At 39.5% G+C, this 21,804-nt stretch overlaps 2 protein-coding genes across 9 annotated transcripts in view; one reads left to right on the plus strand and one right to left on the minus strand.

Moving 5' to 3' along the window:
* The window catches only part of WDR3 (WD repeat domain 3), a 29,254-nt gene extending 20,134 nt beyond the window's left edge, over window positions 1-9,120 (minus strand). Inside the window, exons 1-6 of one of the 2 annotated variants that reach the window (XM_072769600.1) lie at window positions 9,017-9,120; window positions 6,892-7,085; window positions 5,665-5,874; window positions 2,783-2,901; window positions 1,003-1,081; window positions 1-96 (exon numbers count right to left, since the gene is read on the minus strand). In XM_072769600.1, the coding sequence (XP_072625701.1) occupies window positions 1-96; window positions 1,003-1,081; window positions 2,783-2,901; window positions 5,665-5,874; window positions 6,892-7,062 (675 nt within the window). In that variant the 5' untranslated portion in view covers window positions 7,063-7,085; window positions 9,017-9,120. Of the gene's footprint in view, window positions 97-1,002; window positions 1,082-2,782; window positions 2,902-5,664; window positions 5,875-6,891; window positions 7,086-8,745 lie in introns of both variants that reach the window. The other variant, XM_072769599.1, reaches the window with a different exon arrangement.
* A 1-nt stretch (window position 9,121) lies between these two features.
* The window catches only part of GDAP2 (ganglioside induced differentiation associated protein 2), an 81,262-nt gene continuing 68,579 nt past the window's right edge, over window positions 9,122-21,804 (plus strand). For 5 of the 7 annotated variants that reach the window (XR_012004122.1, XR_012004124.1, XR_012004123.1 and 2 more), the window contains exons 1-3: window positions 9,123-9,351; window positions 17,515-17,755; window positions 18,847-18,986. Coding sequence is in view for 3 of the 7 variants with exons in the window: in XM_072769601.1 (XP_072625702.1) it covers window positions 17,580-17,755; window positions 18,847-18,986 (316 nt within the window). In the remaining 4 variants the exon portion in view is untranslated. Of the gene's footprint in view, window positions 9,352-9,376; window positions 9,578-17,514; window positions 17,756-18,846; window positions 18,987-21,804 lie in introns of those variants that run through there. The other 2 variants (XM_072769603.1, XM_072769602.1) reach the window with 2 other exon arrangements.

Here is a 21,804-nt window from a genome sequence, read left to right on the forward strand (position 1 = left end):
CTCTTGCAGATAAGTTATGTCCCAAGCCCTCAGCTCACTGTCAGAAGACCCAGTGATGAGTCGCTTTTCTTCTGACACCAGGACCAACCCCCACACCTGTAAAGTATAAGAAGATTCAAATAACATGATTTATAAGAGACTCCAGGATATATGTGACATTTCAAAAATCTAAGAATACTACCAGTAGTGAAATCTCTTTGGCATTTGCAAAACCTAATGTTAAGGTAACCCTTTCAAAATACACTAAAAGAAATCTCACTTTTGGAAAGAAAATATGGCCTGTGGTAGAACTGTTGCTTATGAAGTAAACTTGAAGTTTCTCTGTAATTTCCTACCCTTAAATTTAGATAATGGCTGTTCAGCAAAAATCCTAACTAGAATCCACTCAAATGATGATTTTAAGTCTGGTACTTCTTTGCTTTCAGCCATACTTTGCAAACAAAAGGTATTCTATTGATGTCTATTATATAATTTTCAGCCTCAGATATCTAAGAACAATGAAAAGAACAATACTGTTGTGAATCGACAGTCAAGGAATCTCTTTTGCTTTTCCTCGTCATTGACTCCAGTATGTTTTTGAAAGCCTGGTATGAACAAAGCATGGAGGATGCAAAGATATAAAATATTCCCTGATCTCTATTGAAAATACATATATTTGGGAAACTATTATAATGGCGACGACTTGCTGTTTACATGTCACCGGGGCAGGCACTGTTAATACAGTATCATTAAACCTCCATATCATCAAAAAGGTGGATCCATTATTTAAAAATGATGAAACTCATATTCATGAATCAGAAACTTATCCAAGGCCACTTTTTACTAAATGCCATTGCAGCTGTATCTGCTCCGACAGCTGGTGTTTCCTCCACCACCTGTCTTTCAAGACAGTACATGACGATTATCGTGAGTAGTGAAAACAAAGGGCCATGAAAGGCCCAGGGAAGGAAAACATCTTTTCCTTTTGCCTTGCCATTCTTTGGCCCATGACCCTACATGTACCTCAGTTCGGTGGCCAACCATTGTTTTAAAGCAGTGCTGGGTGTCAAGGTCCCACCATTTCACCATGGTATCTTTCCCACTAAAAAAAGAAAAAGGAGAAAAATCTTATTAGGGAAAATCAGTAAATGGGAGGTCAAGGACACATTTGTTGCCTTTAAAAAGATATACCTAGCAACAATGTCTAATATTACTATTCCACCTCACTTTTTAAAAAGAGTCTTAATTTCCATTATTAGGTAGGAGATACAAAGTTTCACCTTTAAGCAGCCCAGAATTCAGTGTCAAGGAATATAGATGCCAACCTGTGGCCCATCAGCACAGAACCCACGCTCCCCCAGTGTCCCACAAAAAGCTCTCACATCTCTTCTGCTACCGGCTCCCATGTATAGCTGGTCTCCACATCCTGAAACTGCCTCCTCTGTGAGGCCTTGACTCCTTCAAATTCATTTCTGTATGCAAATCTGAATTTAAGTTCTGCTGCCTGAACTATTTTCATAGCTTATCTGGTTTCTTTGTCCATTCCTGTGCCTTCATTATATCTAATAAACTATCAGATAATCTCAATTTTTTTAAACTTTCACTAGCTCAAGGTTCTCTATAAAATCGAAATCAGGCTCTTTAGCACCACTTTCAAAACCTCTCATTAGCTGGCTGAGTTTCCCTGCCACTGAGCTCTATTCCTCCTGCCTCAAATGTCTCCTCTCCCTTGTTTCTTCACTAATAGAAATCTAATATAATCCTCCTTGAAGACCAAACTGGGGGAAAAAAAAAAATCCCAAAAAATCCAACTTACAAAGTCTTTCCAATACAATCCTGCCTCACATTATTTCCTTTCTTTTACACAGTTGACCCCTGTACAATGAAGGGGTTCGGGGTCAGACCCCACCCCACCAGCATGGTCAAAAATCCTCATATACTGCTGACTCATTCAAAACCTAACTATTCCCAGACTACTATTGACCAGAAGCCATACCAGTAACATGAACAGTTCATTAACACATATTTTGTATGTAATATTCTCACAACAAAGTAAGTTAAAGAAAATATTAAGAAATCGTGAGAGAAAACACATTTACAGTTCTGTACTGGATTTATTGAAAACAAAACAAAATCAAAGAAATGCATATTAAGCAGACCTGCCCAATTCAACCCTGTTGCTGCTTCTGAGTCATTACTATAGTTCTTCTAGTTAGTGCTGGCAAACCTTAGGATCACAAACCTTCCTGGGTGGCCATTCCTTAGGTTGGATAATTATTATATTAGGTTGAACCATATGAAATTGCTGATATTTGACCTATTATGTTTGACTACATAAATGGAAATTTCAAATGGTTCACCCTAATAGATGTTCAGAAGGCCTACGTATAAGAACATCTGTTCTCAAAAGGCAGGCAAATCAAATACTTGGTATTCACCTCTGCCCACGCCTCCACATTCTGTTCTGCTTTCCTGACTTTGTAGGGATCCAGAAAGCAGATCGCTCATTCTATAAAAGGCATGTTAAAGTTTAAGAAACATGGAAAAGCTAATACCAGAGGATAATAATGATGAACCAGAAAAGGAATTAAAAAATGCTAGAAATAACTCTGGATAGCTTCTATGATACTACTGGGGAGAAGAGGGAAGCAGAGAGGAAAGCAGAAGGCCGAAGAGGAAGAAGCTAGAACATGTGCTTGAGGGTAGTCTGGATGAATGAGGAAGGATCAAGGCAAATTCTATTATTGAAACCCTCTGCAATGCATTTACAAAGTAAAGAATTGGAAATGAAACTGTTATATACCTAGTAAGTAGCAGATTCTTTTCTCTTAGAAACAATGCTTGTGTGACGGCGTCCTTATGCCCCTTAAGACGGTAGAGGCCACTTTCATTGATCACATCCCACACGATAGTATCTGTGTCCTAAAGGATTCAGATAATACAAAGAATTTTCTTTACCACATCAGGCCTTGACAAACAATAGGATGTAATATTTTTATTACTAAGTTGATATATCGTCCTTGTAGAAAATTTAGAAAACATACATAAAAGTTTAGAGGAAATAAACAGCCGTTTAATTCTACCATACAGATCTAACCACCATAGATAATGTTGTTTTATACTACTACAAGCCAACATCTAGATTATTTTCAGAAATAGCATGGGATCATGCTATTCATATCCTTTTATAACGACCTTTTTTCCATTATTTTAAAATACTTCTATTTTTCCATATCCTTCCAGACTATTCTCATTTTCAATGATCACATAATAATCAATCCTACAGATATACCATAATCCATTTAAACATTTTCCTACTTTAGCCATTTAGATAGTTTCCCATTTTCTGCTATTATAAATATGTGGAAATGAACATTCTTGTACATGAATCTTTGTAGAAAACCTCGGATCAGAATACTGTAAAGGGAAATTCTTAGGTTAAAAGGTATTTCTGTTTTTAAAGTTTGCAATTCATCATGACAAGGCGATCAGTTTCACTCTATAGATCCACCAAGGATATGAATGACAAGGCCAGTTTTCCCATCTCCTCAGCTCTGGATATTATTAGTTTCTCAAAAACCGCTGCCAACTTCAAAAGTTACAAATGCTGTCTCAGTATTTATTGGATTTACATTTCTGAATACTGATGAGAAATTCCACCCATACTCTGTGGTGATTACTGGCCACTTGTACCTCTCTTGAAATGCTAAGTCATGTCTTTCGTCTTCCTTTGGATCTTTGTTTGTAACTTATTAAGAGATGAATGATATTAATCCTTTTTATATTGAAAATATTAAATACTTCCTCTTTTTCAATATTCTTTAACTTTTTTCCAGTTTCATTGGGAAACAATTGACATACATGGCTGTATAAGTAATGAGTACATACAGCATGATCTATCTTCTCACACAAAATAAAAAGAAAAAAGACAAAAGGAAAAAAAAACCCTCAATGTGAAAACTCTTTCTAGGACTTACTCTTCTTTTTTCTTGTTTGTTTTTAATTTAAATTCAATTAATTAACAGATAATGTATCATTAGTTTGAGGTAGAATTCAGTGATTCATCCATCCATCTTATATAAAACCCGTGCTCATTACATCATGTGCCTTTCTCTTAGGACTTAATCTTAACAACTTTCCTATTTCTTTTAAATCTACAAATGTTTCAAATGTAAACATTAAATCTATCAATCTTTTCCTTTACAATTTCTTTGTTTGCTGATATGCTTCAAGTCTTTTTCTACCATGGTATCAGATAAATATATACTAACATGTCTTCTAGTTTGCTTAAAATATCTTCAATACAAAAGTCTTTAATCTGTGACTCATTTTGGTAGGTGGCATAAAGCTTTAACTTAGATTATCCCCCTGCATACTTAGCCAACTGTCTCAGTATTGCTTTATAAGTAATTCATCATTTTTATATACACCAGAAATGTCATTTTTAAAATACACTACTTAGGGGTGTCCGAGTGGCTCAGTCGGTTAAGCAGCTGACTTTGGCTCAGGGTCCTGGGAGAGAGCCCCAAATCAGGCTCCCTGCTCAGTGGAGAGCCTGTTTCTCCCTCTGCCTCTACCCTCCTGCTCATTCTCTCTCTCTCTCTCTCTCTCTCTCTCTGTCAAATAAATGAATAAATAAAAATAAAATACACTAATATGAAAGCGGATTTGAGTCTGGGATTCCCATTTGGTTGCAATAATCTACCTAGTTTATATTGATAGTGGATTAGTTTAACACCTTTTTTTTTTTTTTTAACATTATTTATTTGAGAGAGAGTGAGCCAGCAAGCAGTGGGGAAAGGCAGAGGGAAAGGGCAAAGCGGACTCCCTATTGAGCAAGGAGCCTGATGGCAGGCTTCAGTCCCAGGACCCTGGGATCATAATCTGAGCCGAAGGCAGACGCTTAACGGAGACACCCAGGCGCCCCCAGTTTAACACATTTTAAATTATGACTTCATAATGCATCTTAATATTGAAAGAAATCTCTGAAAAAACAAAATGCAGTCCTCTTTTATTATTCTTCTTTCCCAAACTTCTGGTTTTTTTGATTCATTTGTTTTCCATACATACTTTTAAAGAATTTGGTCATATTCTTTAACAACAACAAAACCTTTCTGAGACATTTATTTAAATTGCTGTAACTATACAAATTAAGTAGAAAACACTAGAATCTTTGTCTTCCCATTCAAGAACATGGTTTGTATCTCTGTTCAGGTTTTCTGTTATATTCTTCAGTATAGTTTCCTAATATTTTTCTGTTACCTAATACAATTTACTATTGTAAATGGAATCTTTTATAGTTGTTTAACTGATGACTCTGAGACATAGGAAAGCTACCAATTTTAACAGTAAAGAATGACTTTTGTCTCTCCTTATCCCATCTGTTTTTTTTTTCCTTTGTGTACTACTTTGAGTAGCACTTCTACAATGATGTTATACAATAGTTATCAGGAGCATCCTCATCTTGTTCCTATACTTAATAGGCTTTTATCAGAGAATGTGACAGGAAACAAAATGAACCTCCCAATTGATTCTCATCCTCCTCCCTCCATTTCCACCATCTACACTGTTTTGTACACAAAAGACCGATTGTTTCACCTAACACTTTTATGAACAACCTGCTCCAACACATGCCTTATACTCCCTTACTAGTTTAAAATCTGGGCACCTGATTCAAGGTCTCACCTTGGACCCAGATGCCAGCCTGCCTCCTAGCTGATCATACTTCAGGGAAGTGATGGCTGCTTTGTGTCCATTGAAGGTCACATTTCCTTCCCCACTCAGGAGACTGAAGATTCGGATAGACCCATCCTCATAACCAACAGCTAAGTGCAGTCCATCTGGGGAGGGACACAAGCAAGTGACTTCTTGTTTAAGCCCCTGAAGGATGAGGATCTGAAATCACAATTATAAACAATGTACAGGTAGTTAGCATGTCAGTAAAATTAAGAGTATCAATAATCTCAAATCATTCTTACTACTATTAATAATAATGAAATTCTGCAGTTCATCTCAAGTTCTCTCATATAGGAATTATTATTTGTACAGGGCAATGAAACATTTAAGAAAGGGTAAAATTACTTTCTCCAAAGCTCTACATTAGCATAATTTGTACAAGAATTTCCCAAGTGATGAAGTATCAGGTCCTTATCCTAAGTTAACACCAAATGATTTTCCATAAAGGGTTATAAACACATCCTTGCTTTAATTGAGCCTCATCTTAAAAGAATCCAACCTGTATGACACAAGGGTCCTGCATGGTTTTATCCCCCAGATATATCTGGGGGATAAAACCATGTAGCCTACTTTGTTGAAAAGAAGTATCAAACAAGTATCAACAAGGATCAAGTATCAGAGTATTAACCTCTTGGGAGTCCCAGAGTGAATGGGCAAGATCAAAATGCCTGTTATCTGGTGTGGCAGAAGGGTAGGCTTAGGAAACTCAGTGACACAAAGTATCAAAGCCTACTTTAATAAACTTGGGCCTTCTCTGTGGAAGTAAAAAAGAAAGGAAAAAAAAAAAAAGGTTCAGTCATCATAGCTGAGTATCACTCTTTTTAAATGCCTAATATTTTATAACTGGTTGTGAGGGCCAAATAGAAGAACTTGAAACATAAAGAACTGATAGAAAAAAACAAACACTTCAGGAATAATGATCACAAACAATTACCCATAAATTCTACAAATAGATACCTAGGAGGTAAGCTCCTATTTGGTCATGGTTTTCAGAATTTAGTGCAGAAGAACACAACAGAACCTGATACTTGGCTACTTAGATCCAAAGAGGAAAGCTTTCTTTCAGGGGGACACATTTTAAAAAATCTGGGCATGATAAATCAGACCAGCTCCAGTTCTGCCTCTCTATTTCTCAAATACCTACATATTAGTTACAACCTTTAATATCTGGCTTACCTTCTCTCCTTTCCTTAAGTCCCAGATGAAAACATGTTCACAGGCTGGTACTGCCACATAGCGTCCTTTTTCACCACGAAGTGTCACAAAGACAATATTACCTTTTTGGCTGCCAATAAGGCCAAAGACTGCACTGGCAACGTAGCGTAGGTACTGCTTTGTGAGCCCCATGTCTGATACCACAGGTGAGGCAGCTGTGCACACACACAAAGAAAAGTCAGTTCACTGGGAGCCTTGTTTCTGCGAGGCTAGCAAACACCAACTATTTAATCATGCAAGTAAAGCCTGTAATGTGTGGCTTCTTAACCTTTATTTATTCTGGATAAATCATTGACATAAATACTCGGGACATCTACATTCTTTATTTGCTGTTGACTCAACACATAAGCCTTCACTCCTTGAGTTTTTTTTTTTTTTTTTAAGATGTTATTATTTATTCATGAGAGAGAGACAGGCAGAGACACAGGCAGAGGGCGAAGCAGGCTCCCTGCAGGGAACCCAATGCAGGACTTGAATCCAGGACCCCAGGATTACCACCTGGGGCTAAGGCGGATGCTCTAACCACTGAACCACCCAGGTGCCCCCACTCCTTGAGTTTTAAATTGGTCACCTTGTTGTGCCCACCTCACAAATAACTAACATATGGCCCCAAAGCAGCTAAACAATTCACTTCTGTTCATTCAACCGCCATCAAAGTTTTACACTGAGATTGCCAGATTGAGTCTGAGAATACTTACAGTGAACAATTACTGTAATCCTACTGTCCTTACTAGGCAAGCACTGTTTTAAACACAAGGTACGGTGTTGAGTAAAATAAAATCCCTAACCTCATGAGGGATATACATATTCTTGCACAGTGGTTCTCAAACTCTAGTACGCATCCGAATCACCTGAGCGGAGCTCCCCCACCGTCACGCCCATGTTCTCTCTAAAATATTTTTTAAAAGAATATTGTAAATATAAAAATCCTTCACAATAACCTTACAAAGTAGGTGCTATTCTTACCCCTCATGTTACAGACAAGGAAGCTATGCAAAGATATGTGAAGTAGCTAGCCCAAAGTCATGGACCTAGTTTTTTTTTTTTTTTTTAATTTTTTTTTTAAAATTTATGATAGTCACACACAGAGAGAAAGAGAGAGAGAGAGAGAGGCAGAGACACAGGCAGAGGGAGAAGCAGGCTCCATGCACCGGGAGCCCGACGTGGGATTCGATCCCGGGTCTCCAGGATCACGCCCTGGGCCAAAGGCAGGCGCCAAACCGCTGCGCCACCCGGGGATCCCCATGGACCTAGTTTTAAGCGCCAAAGCCAGGTTCCAATCCAGTCAAATCCCAAAACCTCTTCTTTTAACCACTAAGCTAAACTGCGCTTTGCCTCTGTCCCCTCTTTTGTCAGAAACTTCCGTCTAACTCATGGGTTTTCTGAAGTAGGATTCTTTTTTCTCTTTCCACTGCTTTCTGCTCCCCTGGGCTCCTGTGGGGGGGGTTAGCTGGTCTCCTTCCTTGCCCCGCCACCTTGCTTTCGTCCTACGGTTGCTCTCACCTACAACAACGTGCACTGTCAGGTCGACCTATTTTATTAAGTCGGTGTTACCCTCTGAGGCCCACTTCCTCCGAGGCCAAACCATTCTCGCAGGCTTTTCCGTGGCCTGGATATTTGAACGCCTCGAAGTCCTCGAACACCTCGGCTCCGGTCTTCTGTATTTCACGTGCACGTGAAATTTCATCTCCCCGGCGAGGGGCCAGGGGTCACAACCTAGCCTTCCTCCGCGGCCCACCATCCCAACTTCCTGCCTACGGAGCCCCCCAGACAACTCGCTTCTACGATGCCCTGACGCCGGGGGCAGTTACAGACCTGTCCGACGGCCCTACCCCGAGCCTTCAGTCAGGACACAGTGAGGAGGGCTCCGGGCACGGATCGCGCGGCCTCAGCATCCTCGGGACGGCGGGGGCCGAGCCCGGCGACCGTAGGTTCGCAGTCGCTCGGGGTCCCCTTCACACCCTAGCAGCCCGCCGCAAACGCCCGCGTCTCATCTGCTGCTGGCGCCGCCGAGGCCTCTACCAGGAGCGAGCAACCGCGAGCGGCGAGCAGGCGCCACCGACCGCCGGGCGCACGCAGCACTCACCTCCGCCTGCACGAGGCTCCCGGCCGCCTGGCCCCGCCCACAGGCCCCACCCCTTCCGGCTCCGCTCTGGACCCGCTTCCGCCCGGCATCCCTTGGGCCTCCGAGGAGGAAATGACGTAAGGCCGGAGTCGGGTCGGTGACGGCCGGCCGGTAGCGGAAGCCGGCGTTTGGCGGCTCCGTGCTCCTGCAGCTCGCTGCTCGCTTCTGCCTCCCGGGACTTTGACGCGCCAGGCCGCCGCGCTCCTGGCCAAGGGTGCCCGGGGATGCCGCTCGGCCGCTTTCTACGAGGAGCTTAAGCGGCCCGGCTGCCGCCCGGATGGGACCGCCGGGGTGCTGTGAGAGGCGGGACCGGGGCCGGGAGGGAAGGCGGGGCGGGGCGGGGCGGGGCGGGGGGCGCGGCGGGAGGTGCTCGGACTCGGCCCGGGCTGGGGGTGCGGGTGGAGAGGGTTGGTGCTGTGCGCCCTCCGGAAGGATGAGCCCGCCTCTTCGTCCCCGGCGGCTAATCGGGCTCCTCTGGCCCGCGGCGCTGTCGGGGAGGACCTGTCGGCAAGACGGCACAGGGTAGGCAGGTCTGGGCGGCGGGGACCGTGGCGCCGCGGCCGCTGGGAGGCAGGCTCCAGGCTGCAGGTGGGGCAGGGCGGCAGGGACTGCTGCCGGCTCCAGCCCCAGGGTCGAGTGTGTGTTGCAGTGCACGGGGACCCGAGGTTCCACAGCCCCAGGGCGGCTCGAGTCAGGTCCGAGTAGGGGCTAAGCCCAGGATGCTGAGTCGCCTGCATCCCTGCAGTCCCTGGAGTGACATTGGTCTGGCTTTGTGTTTCCGCTCCCTGGCCACTTGAGGGGGAACTGCCCGCGGCCGACTCCTCCTTGCTTGGTAATTGAGGTCGAGGTGCTCTTGTCACCAGGTACACCCGAGCTTTTTCCCTCCTGCAGCTCTGGTCGGGCTTCTCTTCTTGGGCTGTACAGCAGTGTTCAAACTCGAGTTTCGACGTCTGTAGTTGTGGAAAATTAAAGCTAGCGTAGAGCAAGCAGTACGAAAGAAGTAAGCCCCTGCCTTCGCCTGTTGAACAGGATATCTGCAGCCAACCTAGAATCATCTGATTGTTTTCAGACGTGTTTTGCAATCGTAAGACATGTGCAGCCCCAGCCATTCTTTCACATTCAAGAAAATTGCAGTAGTAGCGAATGGAGGTGATGAGACTAGATAGATGTAGGTGTCTTGAAACAGGATTACTGTGGGTTGGATGAATGAGAAGGGAGGATATTGTGGCAACAGACTATTATTTCAGTAAGTTTCACGGGGAAGGGAGTATTTAGGTGGGTGTGTACGGTTACTATCTCCCGTAGGGGATGTGCATTATATCATTAAAGGGGGCGGGGGGGAATGTGCGCTTCAGTAGAAAACTGCATAATCTAGATTCTATCTAGAAAGCCATTCCAAGAAAATTATTTTACAACTCTGCAGACTATAGATGACTAATGTCAATACTAAGTGATTTTTGTCTACAGACATGCAGATTCTGTCCTCTTAGAGATTCAGTGGAAGTTACCTTCCTGTACATTCATTTTAATATTCCTTATCTATTAATGTGTTCAATTTTGGGATTCCTCTTATGTATCACCTGCAGGCTTCTCTTTTGACTTGAATGTTTAATTCATTTTTACGTTTGAACGAGTCATGATTTTACTTGGATTTTTTTTTAAATGTCATGAAATATTATGGGAAGGAGCAATCACAAATTGAAAAGATAATTTTAATAAGAGTTGGTGTAAGAGCCACTTTGTGCTAAGTAAGATATGCATCATAAAATTCCCAATTCATACAGTATTAAAGAGTATAACCCTAATTTCTAATTTAAGTTTCAAATAGTTCAATATATTAGTACTTATAATTAAGACATAGTAAACTTTTTTAAATATGAAGATGGTACTGTGGACTCACCATTGGAGCCTGTGCTTTGGATATTTTTGAATGACCATGTTAAATTTGACATAGGCCATTGACACCACTTAGAAATATTTTTGTTATACTGTATTTATTGGTGGCCTATCTAACGGCTTCAGTTTGTTTCTCCAACCTAAGTAACTTAAAAAAAAAAAAGTTATTTCCTTTTGCGTAGAATGATTTTTAAATATTATAGTAGATTTGATGTTGGGATGAAGGTATTATACACAAATATCTAATGTGCCCTGAAGTTTTAAATATTGGAATACAAGGCATAAAAAATGCAAGCCTGTAATTAATGCAAACACAGTGAAAGAGAGCTGGTAATTAATGGTCAAAAGCATGGACAGCTCTCTTCATACTTTTATCAAGGTCTGTCTAATCAATGTAAGCATTTTGAAGAACAAGCAAACAGATTTAAAGTTCCTGTTTTTCTCTTTTAAATGATACCATTTTCTTTTTATCCAGACAAAAGCCAGGTTATGCCGAGACATGATCCAGGGTATTTTGCCTGATTCCACTTAGTTCTAAACAATAAAAACCTCTCTAGCCAATCCAGTTATTCATATAAAGCATTATTTAGAGGACTTCTTACACTAAAAGATTGGAAGATTTGTTTAAAAAAAAAAAAAAAGGCACTTAACCTAAACGTTGACAATATTGAGAAAAAAGACGAGCCGCAGGGTAATGAGAATGGTTTATACTCATAATGCATTTGAATTATAAACGATATAGAAAGTGTTCTCTTTGTATTTAGGTCCTCATTCATGAAGATACTAAAGGTAACCCTTAATATAGTATGGCTGAGGAAATAGGTATGATCCCTTCTGAAATCTTATGTTTGTCTCATGTAGAATTTTTTGATTCTGGACATATAGATGTCTTGCCTCAGGAGCCTTTAATACTAGGATTTAGTGTTTGCTTATAAAGCTGTTCAAAGTACAGAACTGATCAACTGATAGTGGAAAGTCTTGCTCCTCTTTACTGTTAACCAAAATTCTGGCTTTAGCTATAGATTACCCTTTCCCCCTCCCTCACCTGAGCACTCTGTGTTCTTCCTATCACTGAGGTTCTCATTCTGAGTCTGGGAACCTTCTCAAATTTATTTGCAACTCCGTGCTTGTGTGGGCTCATCATGTACTCACATTTTGGATGATAAAAAGGTCTTGACCTTTCATATGATTCTCAAAGGAGTCAGTGGCCCTAAGAATGTTAAGAACCACTATACCAAAAAAAAAAAAAAAAAGAACCACTATACCTTAAACATCAGGGATCAGATTTTCCTGCCTAGCTTGGCTTTGCTGTGTTGGAGAAAAGGGAAGATTTAAATCTCTCTCTGGTGAGAAAAATCAATTTCTGCTCAGAGATGGAACTTAAAAGGAATTTTCCCTTTGTCAAATGCCATGACACTTTCTATAATGCCATTAAACTATGAGAGCTCTGAACTGTATTTATTACTCATTTAGTACCCAATATCTAATGGGTCACAGTGACTTTTAAGATCTGGGAAGAAGGTCCAACAAATTATATATATGGACAAGATGTGATTAAAGATATAGGAGAATCACCAGTAGTGTACCATCAAAGAAGGTAATAGAATTTGAAAGAAGGATCAATAATTAATGCAACTAAAAGTTTCTGGATTTGACATTTGTTTAGTCCTTGTTAGACCTTGAAAAAGCAGTTTTAGCATTGTTACCAGAGACGGAAGCAAAACTGGAGTAGGTTGAATGAATGGGAGAAAAGGAAATAGAACTGCAAAACAGATTGTGCCTATAAAGGTGAATGAATGGTGGAACAAGGAGTTTTGTGGGTGTCTGAAGAAGAAATGGGGTAGGAAATTTTTTTGAGAATAGGAGGACCAAGGGGAAGGAGAGGTCAGATATTGTAAAGGGAGAGTTATGACATTTTTTTAGAGGAGAGCTGGCAGTAAAATGCGTAAAAGAAGGCAATTTGGCAGGCTTTAAAGTGTGGCACCTAGATGTGCCCTTACCTCTGTAAAACCCTTCTACTTTTGATCTCAACCATCACTTTCTGGGAAAGACATTCTCTGCTTCTCCAAATCTAAATTAGCCTTCCACCTTGTTCTTTACAGAATACTTCTCACAGATACTATGTATTATTATGATTATCATTTGTGATTATGCATTTGTGAGTCTGTTCCATTAGAGTCTCCACAACTAGCAATACTTGAATAAAGGAACGAATATAGTAGGCAAATAAGCATTTATTACTGGCAATTTGTATGGATCATGAATTCAGTAGCAGCTTAGTTTTGTGGTTCTGGCTCATGAGGGTTTCTCATGAGGTTGCAATCAGGATGTCAGCTGGGCTGAAGTCATTTGAAGCCCAATTAAGTCTGGAAGATCCAGGGTGATTCCTTCACCTGCCTGGGCATTGATACTGGTTGTTGGCAGGAACCCTCAAGTTCTTCCCACGGGGGCCTTTTCATGGGTTGCTTGAGTGTCCCGCATCATGCAAGCTAATTCCTCCAGAGCAAGCACTTCAAGAAAGAGCACAATATCTTTTATGACTCATCCTTGGAAGGCGTATACTGTCATTTCTGCAGCATCCTGTTGGTTACATGGGTCAGCCCTATTCATAATAGGAGGCAGCTATACAGGGGCATAGATATCAGGAAGCAGGTATCATTGAAGGATATCTTGGAGGATGTTTACCACAGGTGCTATGTGGTATAGTATAGAGAGTCACCCAAGAATTATTAAAACAGTTTCCTAATAGGGTTGATGGAGGGCCTAGTCGAAAACATGAATTTGTCTTGGCAGAAGACAGGATAATTACTAATTGTTTTTTTTTTTTTCTAGTAGTATAAGCAGGATTAGGAAAAATAGATGTTGATGGATCTAGGTGTTAGGAATTAACAAATCATTACAAGGGCAGGCATTGAGATAAATAAGTGTATCTTAATTTAGTTATTTGTGTTTGGTCTTGGTGCTCATTAGAGTCTTTGACAGCAAGTGTTTTAGTTTCTGCCACACACGGAGACAAATTTTTATCTCCACAGTGGTGCAGGTGACTTTCACATTGGCTCTGAAAAAGTTGTAACAACTTTTATTGTGCCTTGCCTTGTGCCAAATTATATCATTTAGTCCTCACAATAATTCTAGAAGTATATTATTTTTGAAATAAGGAAAACCCTGGCTTACAGTCAAGGATAACATACTGTTAGGTCCTAGACCTAAACTCAGGCCTGCTGATAACAGAGCCCAGGCTTTCACATAGTACCACCCTGCCTCTCCTTCAGTAGTATAGTTGCATGTGGAAATATTTATCTCAAAAACGCTAAAGAAGCCAGATTAAAACTTGTACATATGTTACAATTTTACCTATCATAGGAAAAGTTAGGAACTCAAAAAAATTTGGTTTTTCCTTTTTTTTTTCTTAAATGTTCTTTAATGCTCTTAGAAAGAAAAGTTATTTTAAAGAAGTGATTTTGTCCTGAAAGTTAACACTAGAGATTGCAAAATGAAAACTAACTTTTAGGTGTAACGGAATTTTTTTATATTATACTTAAGTTTTCGCATGAGTCCTAGTCCTCAAAAATCTGTGAATAATTTTTTAAAGTGTGAATTTCTGCAAAGTGTCATTCTGTTGAGCTTCAGGCAGTTCAGCCATGGAAAATGCATGTAGTCTCTCTTTGTCCTCTATTCAGCTTGTCCAGCTCAGGTTTGAATACAGCAGATCTCGTGGTTGCCTCCAATTTCAAAGGCCAATCAGTTGGCCCAAACACCAACTTCTAAACATTAGTTTCTTTATTTCAAAATAATTTCAAAGGCAGATTTTGTATCAAATAAGAATAATCCTGGGATCCCTGGGTGGCGCAGCGGTTTAGCGCCTGCCTTTGGCCCAGGGCGCGATCCTGGAGACCCGGGATCAAATCCCACGTCAGGCTCCCGGTGCATGGAGCCTGCTTCTCCCTCTGCCTGTGTCTCTGCCTCTCTCTCTCTCTCTCTCTCTCTCTCTCTCTCTCTCTGTGACTATCATAAAAAAAAAAAAGAATAATCCTCTTATACAGGTTTATCATAGTGTAATCTATAAGACCTTTCAGAAATTGTTAAATAGATCATCACATTTCCTACTCCACCGTGCTGGTTCAGGAATTAGCAGATCATGCCTGATCCACGGTTCATTGCACTTAGTTTCTCACATTTCTCAGCAAGAAACACCAAGGAATTAGATGTAAGAAGGCATGTTTGTTCTCCTGGCCTCTAACAACAAACATTAGGATCACACAGGAAAACCTATCAAGAGGTTCACTTGCTACCTTTTGTTCCCAGATTGTTGGTCTGCTTAGTGTTACCAGAGACCTCTACCTTACAAAACCCACTAATTAATTCCCAGTCCTGTTACTCAGCATTTCAGTAGTATTTACCTTAGCTGATCCTCAAGCCCTCCTCAGAATACTTCCATCACTTGGCTTTTAGGTTACCATACTTTCATGGTGTTCTTCCTGTCTTATCAATCCCCTTTATTTCATTTTTTGACTTGTCCTCTTTCCAGCCTGTACGTTTTACCTTAGGACTCAGTCCTCTGATCTCTTTTCTCCATTCATATTGTGTCTGTTGGTAATCCTGTCCAGTTCCTACAGCCTTAAATGACACCCACAGTCTGAGTCTTCCAAATTTATGTCTGTAGCCCAACCTCTCCTCTGAGCTCTAGCCTCATGTAGCTAATTGTGTGTCTTACATCAGTACTTGGCCAAATGAGGGGCATTTCAAAATTTACACGTGTAAAAAACATGAGGAAAAATGACCTTGCCACTCCCACCACACAACCTACTCCAGCCTCCCCCTTCCCTGTAAATAGCATTAGCATCTATATAGTTACTCAAGGAAAAAATCTAAGAGTTACCTTTGATTCTGTTATTTTCCTTTACCCTTCATATTCATTTAGCACATCTTGTTGACTCTAAGACTCTACCTTTCAAAATACATTCCAAATCCAACCATCTCTTGTCACTGTCTCACTTAGATCACTGCAGCCATTTTCTGCTGGTCTCTTGTTTTACTCTCACCCCCACTCGATTTCACTGCAGCTAATCTGATCAAGGGTTATTTATTTATTTATTTATTTATTTATTTATTTTTAATTTTTATTTATTTATGATAGTCACACACAGATAGAGAGAGAGAGGCAGAGACACAGGCAGAGGGAGAAGCAGGCTCCATGCACCGGGAGCCCGACGTGGGATTCGATCCCGGGTCTCCAGGATCGCGCCCTAGGCCGAAGGCAGGCGCCAAACCGCTGTGCCACCCAGGGATCCCTAGGGTTATTTATATTAAGTCATTCCCTCTATCAAGATCCTCTAACAACTTCCCGCCCATATTTATAGTACGACTGAACCTTCTTATCATGGCTTCCACACTGCATCATCTCTCACTCCAGCCTCATCACCTACTACTCATTACCTAGCTTATTCTGTTCTATCCAGAGCAGTCTCCTTGCCCTTCCTAGAATACAGCTCCCTCCAGCTCCTTCCTTCCCTTTGGGTCTTTTCTCTTAGTATGTCCTCTGCCTGAAATATTCTGCAGGGCTTCCCATGCCTATATCCATTTATTTAGCTCTCTACTCAGATACCACCTTTTCTTCTCATCATATTACTGCTTCCATTCTGTTGGATACCTGCTTGCTTGCTTAGTTATCGTTTATCATCTCCTCTCCAGGAAGCATAAGCTCAGTAAGTGTGTGGACTTGCGCTGTCTTACTCACCAGTATATCTCCAGTGCCTAGAACAGTACCTAATACACAATGAATGCTTATAAAGATTTGTTGAATGAATGAATCTACAATTTTGCTGAAACAGCCGTCTGACTTCTTGGTAAATTAAATATCCTTACTTCTCATTGTAATACTTGATACTGTGTGTCTTACTATCACCCTCTTCTAATTTCTCTATTTCTGTACAGCCAACATCCCACCACATTTGTGTCTCATGCCATACCTTATAAATTGTCCAGTTCTGTTAATTCTTGGTATTTTGCCTCTCAAATCCATGCTGCCTTCTCCATCTGCTCTATTAAGTTCAGACTTTTCTTACCTCTTTACTTCTTGATTGCAGGAACCTCCCTGCTTCTCATTTTGTCTTACTCAGTTGTCATTAGGATCTTACCTCCATATTATCAATTTGACTGAACTTTTACTTTTTTTGACTGAACTCTTCAAATTGTGCATATTACTTATTTTTATATCTCTTGCAGCACCTAACACTCCCCCCTTCCCCCAATAGCAAATATTCAGTGACTGTTGACTGAAATGACCTGTGTTTCTGGAAAGCAGAACTGGTGGGCCATGTGATTATTTGAATGGCTATGATTCTCTGAAAAGAATTTATGCTTAAATAATTCCCCTTTCTTCCTGGTTTAGAGAAATTATAGCAATTCTTTGTTGTATATTGGTTTTCATGGAATATTTTAAGCGACTAATCATACAATGTCCTATTAGAGCATTTCACAGTAGAGATTTTTTTTTTTTATCTAATAGAAGTAAAGTAGTATCTGTACTTCTCTATTAAAACAGTTCTTTCTTTTCTTTTAAGCTAAAGTCTCCAGTGAATATTGAATTGCTAAGGAATTTGGGGAAAGAAGCTGAAGTTCCCATTCCATGGATCCCTTGGGTGCACCTTCCCAGTTTGTGGATGTGGATACACTATCAAGCTGGGGCGACTCGTGGGAAGATGAATTAAATACTTCTGATAGTGCAGCTAAGACATTTCAGGAAAACACTATTAGATCACCTTTTCTTTACAATAAGGATATCAATGGGAAAGTGGTTCTTTGGTAATTCTTTGATTAAATTATATCATGTTATAATGTTACAGTAGTACTCATAATTTCTTCTAAATTTTTTCTTGTTTCTTCTAAACTTTTTTTTTTTTTCGGTAAGGCCTAGCATTGTTGAATTATTGTTTTGCTTATACTTAGAGTTTTATTGAGGTATAATTGGCATACAATAAACTCCACATTTTTAAAGTGTTACAGTTGGGTGAATTTTGACTTGTATGTATCCATGAACCTGCTATCTCACTTTGATCACCACAATCAAGATACTTAATATTTTTATCACTCTCAAAAGTATTTTTTTTGTGTCCCTTAGTAATCCTTCTTGCCTCCTACCTCCCCAACTCCACATTCTCAAGCAAATATTGATCTTTCTTCACTATAGATTTGTTTGCATTTCCCAGAGTCAATAAGTGGTTTTTCACATATTCACAAAGTTGTATAACCATCACCACAGTCAATTTTAGAACATTTTCATCACCCCAAAGTCCTATACCCATTAAGAGTCATTCCTCATTTACCCCATCTCACAGCTGTAGCCAACCACTTATCTACTTTCTCTGTGTATAGATTTGTATCTGCTGGACATTTCATGTAAATGAAATCAATTGTGATTTAGTATAACATTTTGAAGGTTCATCCATGTTGTAGTATGAATCAGTACTACATTCCTTTCTATGGCCAAATAATCCGTTGTATGGATATACCTATCACATTTATCAGTTTATCAGTTCACTAACTGATAGACCTTTGGATTATTCCATTTTTAGCTATCATAAATAATGCTGCTGTGGTATACTCTTGAAACCAGCCACTTTTAGCATGTAGAAGCATTCTATTACAGTGAAAGAGAAATACAGAAAAAACAAAGGCATATTATGAGGGTTCTGTGGGTTTCAGGGTTGTAGCATTTGCATTGAAGATTTGTCTCCCTGAGTTCAGAATTGCTTTTCTGCTATTGCTTAAGCTTATGAGCTACCAAAACCAACATTATGAAGGGAGTGAGGATAGAATGTCTTGGAAGAATTACCAGTTAGCTTTCTTATCTACCTCTCTTCCCCACGGTTGTTTTTTGTTTATCATTTCCTCAGGAAAGGAGATGTGGCATTACTGAACTGTACAGCCATTGTGAATACCAGCAATGAAAATCTTACAGATAAGAACCCGGTGTCAGAGAGTATCTTCATGCTTGCGGGGCCTGATTTGAAGGAGGATCTCCAGAAACTTAAGGGTGAGTGAGATTTCTTAGGTATAGTGTTGCTTTTATTTTTGGTATTTGAAGAAGCATGTTTTGCATTTAGTGAGAATACTAAGTAGATGTAGCTGTTTTGTTGTTGTTTAGACTACATAAAAACAGTTTTTGAAAATCCCACATTGTGTTAGAAATGGAACACTGAAACTACTCTCAGTAAAACTCTGTCATGTTCTTGAATTTGAAAATGACAGTCACTGTAGCCACTTAAATCTTTGGTAGTGCTTTCTTGGCCATATATTTTTCTTGCACTAGTAAGCCTTGCAAAACAACTATCCTTTCTCTAAACTGAAACATTTTATCATAATTTGATATTGATAGAGAACTTTTTTACATACCTTGTGGAAAGCAAATGTTGCACTTTGGAAGTTGACTTATCCAAAATGCATTGTAAGAGCAAAATATATTCTTGTTTAATTTTGCACTGCTCCTTTTTTCTTAACCAAAACATTCTTCTGAGAATATTTCATTGGAAATGGGGACAGATAGAGTTCTAGTAGTTCAGAATCTTGTTTATTTTATTTGCATTCATTTTCTTAAATTACCAACTTAGTAAACCAGGTTACTGTTATTTGAGCCCAAATAGAATATTGTGAAATTCAATTATCCCATTTTATAAAAAGTATTTATGAAATACAGCAGTGTTTCTTAAAATGTAAACAAGAAATCTCAGCTATATAAAATCTTGATTTCTTTGACCTCTAACATTTAACCATGAAAACTGGTTTCTAACCTAATAGGGGTATTGGAATTTGAACAGGAATGCATAATAATGCTGACCCCATGAAAGAGAGGATAGAGAGAGAAGAATTATATTATCTGATCAAGAAACTGAACTCTGACTATGATAGCAGAAGGAGGAAAAAAGCCCTTAATTACACTAAAAATGTGATACTATGAAGAACATGTAGAAACTAGAAAATGTTGTAGAGATAATACTGAGAAGTTCTTTGATGAAAGTAATAGAGAAGCTGGTCTGGAAAAATTCCTTATGGCCTGTGTGTATATGTGTGTGTGTGTGTATTCTCACATCTTAGAGCTGGACTTATAGATAAGAAAAAAGGAAGTAATAAAATTTAATACAAGCATACAAATGAAACTTCAGTATTTAACAGTATGTGTTTGAAAGTCTCAGAGCAGGAGTTCATGTTATAACTCTGCTCTTCCCTGTGTAATGTAAAACCAATTACTTCATATCTGGGCCTGAGTTTCCTTCTCTCTAAAGTGGGCATGATAATAGTCCCTACCTTAGTTTCTGACACATAACAAGAGATTAGTGAGTATTTGGGGATGTAAACAGTATCATGAAAATCAAATTTAAAAACGAACATTAAGTGCTAGGCACGTTCTAAGTGTTTAATGTTATTACTGGTGTTAGCTACAGGCCTCAGTTGTTTAATGAGTTGTTGACAACCTGAAGAGAGATTATTTGTGATGCACCGAGGGCTGGATACTTAATCCTGTCCCCTTTTTGCATCTTCAGTAACAACTTCATAAGTGATACAAAGTGTGACTTCCAAAATTTGTAGGTGATAGAAGCTGAGAGGAGTTAATAGGAGATTTTGGATATTAGACCAAAAAATTTTAAATATTCTGAACTGACTGGAAGTATGAGCCAAAAAATGAAAACATTTACAGGGATGAATGCAAAAGTCTTGGAATAAGCTTAAAACCTTAATTATCCAAATTCAGGTTGGGGAAGCCCAGTTTGATATCCCTTATTATACAAGAAATTATTTGCTATCAGTAAAATGTCTTTATCATTTACTCCATTTTTCAGGCAAAAAACTTTAGGGTTAACACTATTCATTATCCCCTGCATAAAGTCTGTCATCAAGCCATAAATAGATCTTGAATCTCTTTATCACCACAACCTCTAGTCTAGCCTATCCTGCCATCATCTCCCCTGTGGACTATAGCCCTGGCTTCCCTTTCAGCTGATCTACCTACATTCATTCTTCTTTACCTAAATATATCTTCCATATACAGTAAGCATTTGCTTTTTAAATTGTAAATCCCTTCTTATTGTTTCTCTGCTTTGAACCACTTAGTGGCCTCCCATTACACAGAAAATGCAGACTCCTTAAACTGGACCCCAAGGACTTGCAAGATTTCAGTTGCTTGCCTCCAGGCTTCTTCCATGTCCCCTTTCCCATCCTTACCATACTTGAATCAAACTGATCTTCTTTAATTGCCTTGTCATTTAGTTCCTTTTCAATTTTGGAAGTACTTTGCTCTTTCTCTTAGTTTTTAACTCTTATTGTTAAGTCTTTGCTTATATCTCTTCCTCAAAGCACTGTTTGATTTACTTTAGTGCCCAGTCTCCTCATGATATATGCCCCTAGCCTGTAGTATTTCTCTTTGGGGCTTTTACCACATTTGTAATTTCATAAACTGTTTACATGATGACAGTGTTTCCATTAAATTTTGCCCTCCATGAGGACCGGGATTGTATGTCTTATTGGTCTTCACCTGTCCTATACCAAGAATGGTGGAAGCATCCTTTAAGTAGTAGATGAATAAAAAAAAAATAAATAAATAAAAATAAAAAAAAAAGTAGTAGATGAATAACTAAAAATTCTCTGGGATTTTGGCTAACTAGACTCAGCGGTGATAACTGGTCTCATTTCTACTGAAAACACTAACAGTATCAGATTATATCACTAGAAATATAACATCATAGAGAAGGGTAACTTGTTATCAGCTTAAAATAGACTCTTATGTCTATAAGATGTTTTATGTAAGCTTCATAGTACCCATTGTATCCAAGAAAAAAACTATAATAGATATATAAAAT

This window comes from Canis lupus, chromosome 12, assembly GCF_048164855.1.
Source record: "Canis lupus baileyi chromosome 12, mCanLup2.hap1, whole genome shotgun sequence".
Lineage (NCBI taxonomy): Eukaryota > Metazoa > Chordata > Mammalia > Carnivora > Canidae > Canis > Canis lupus.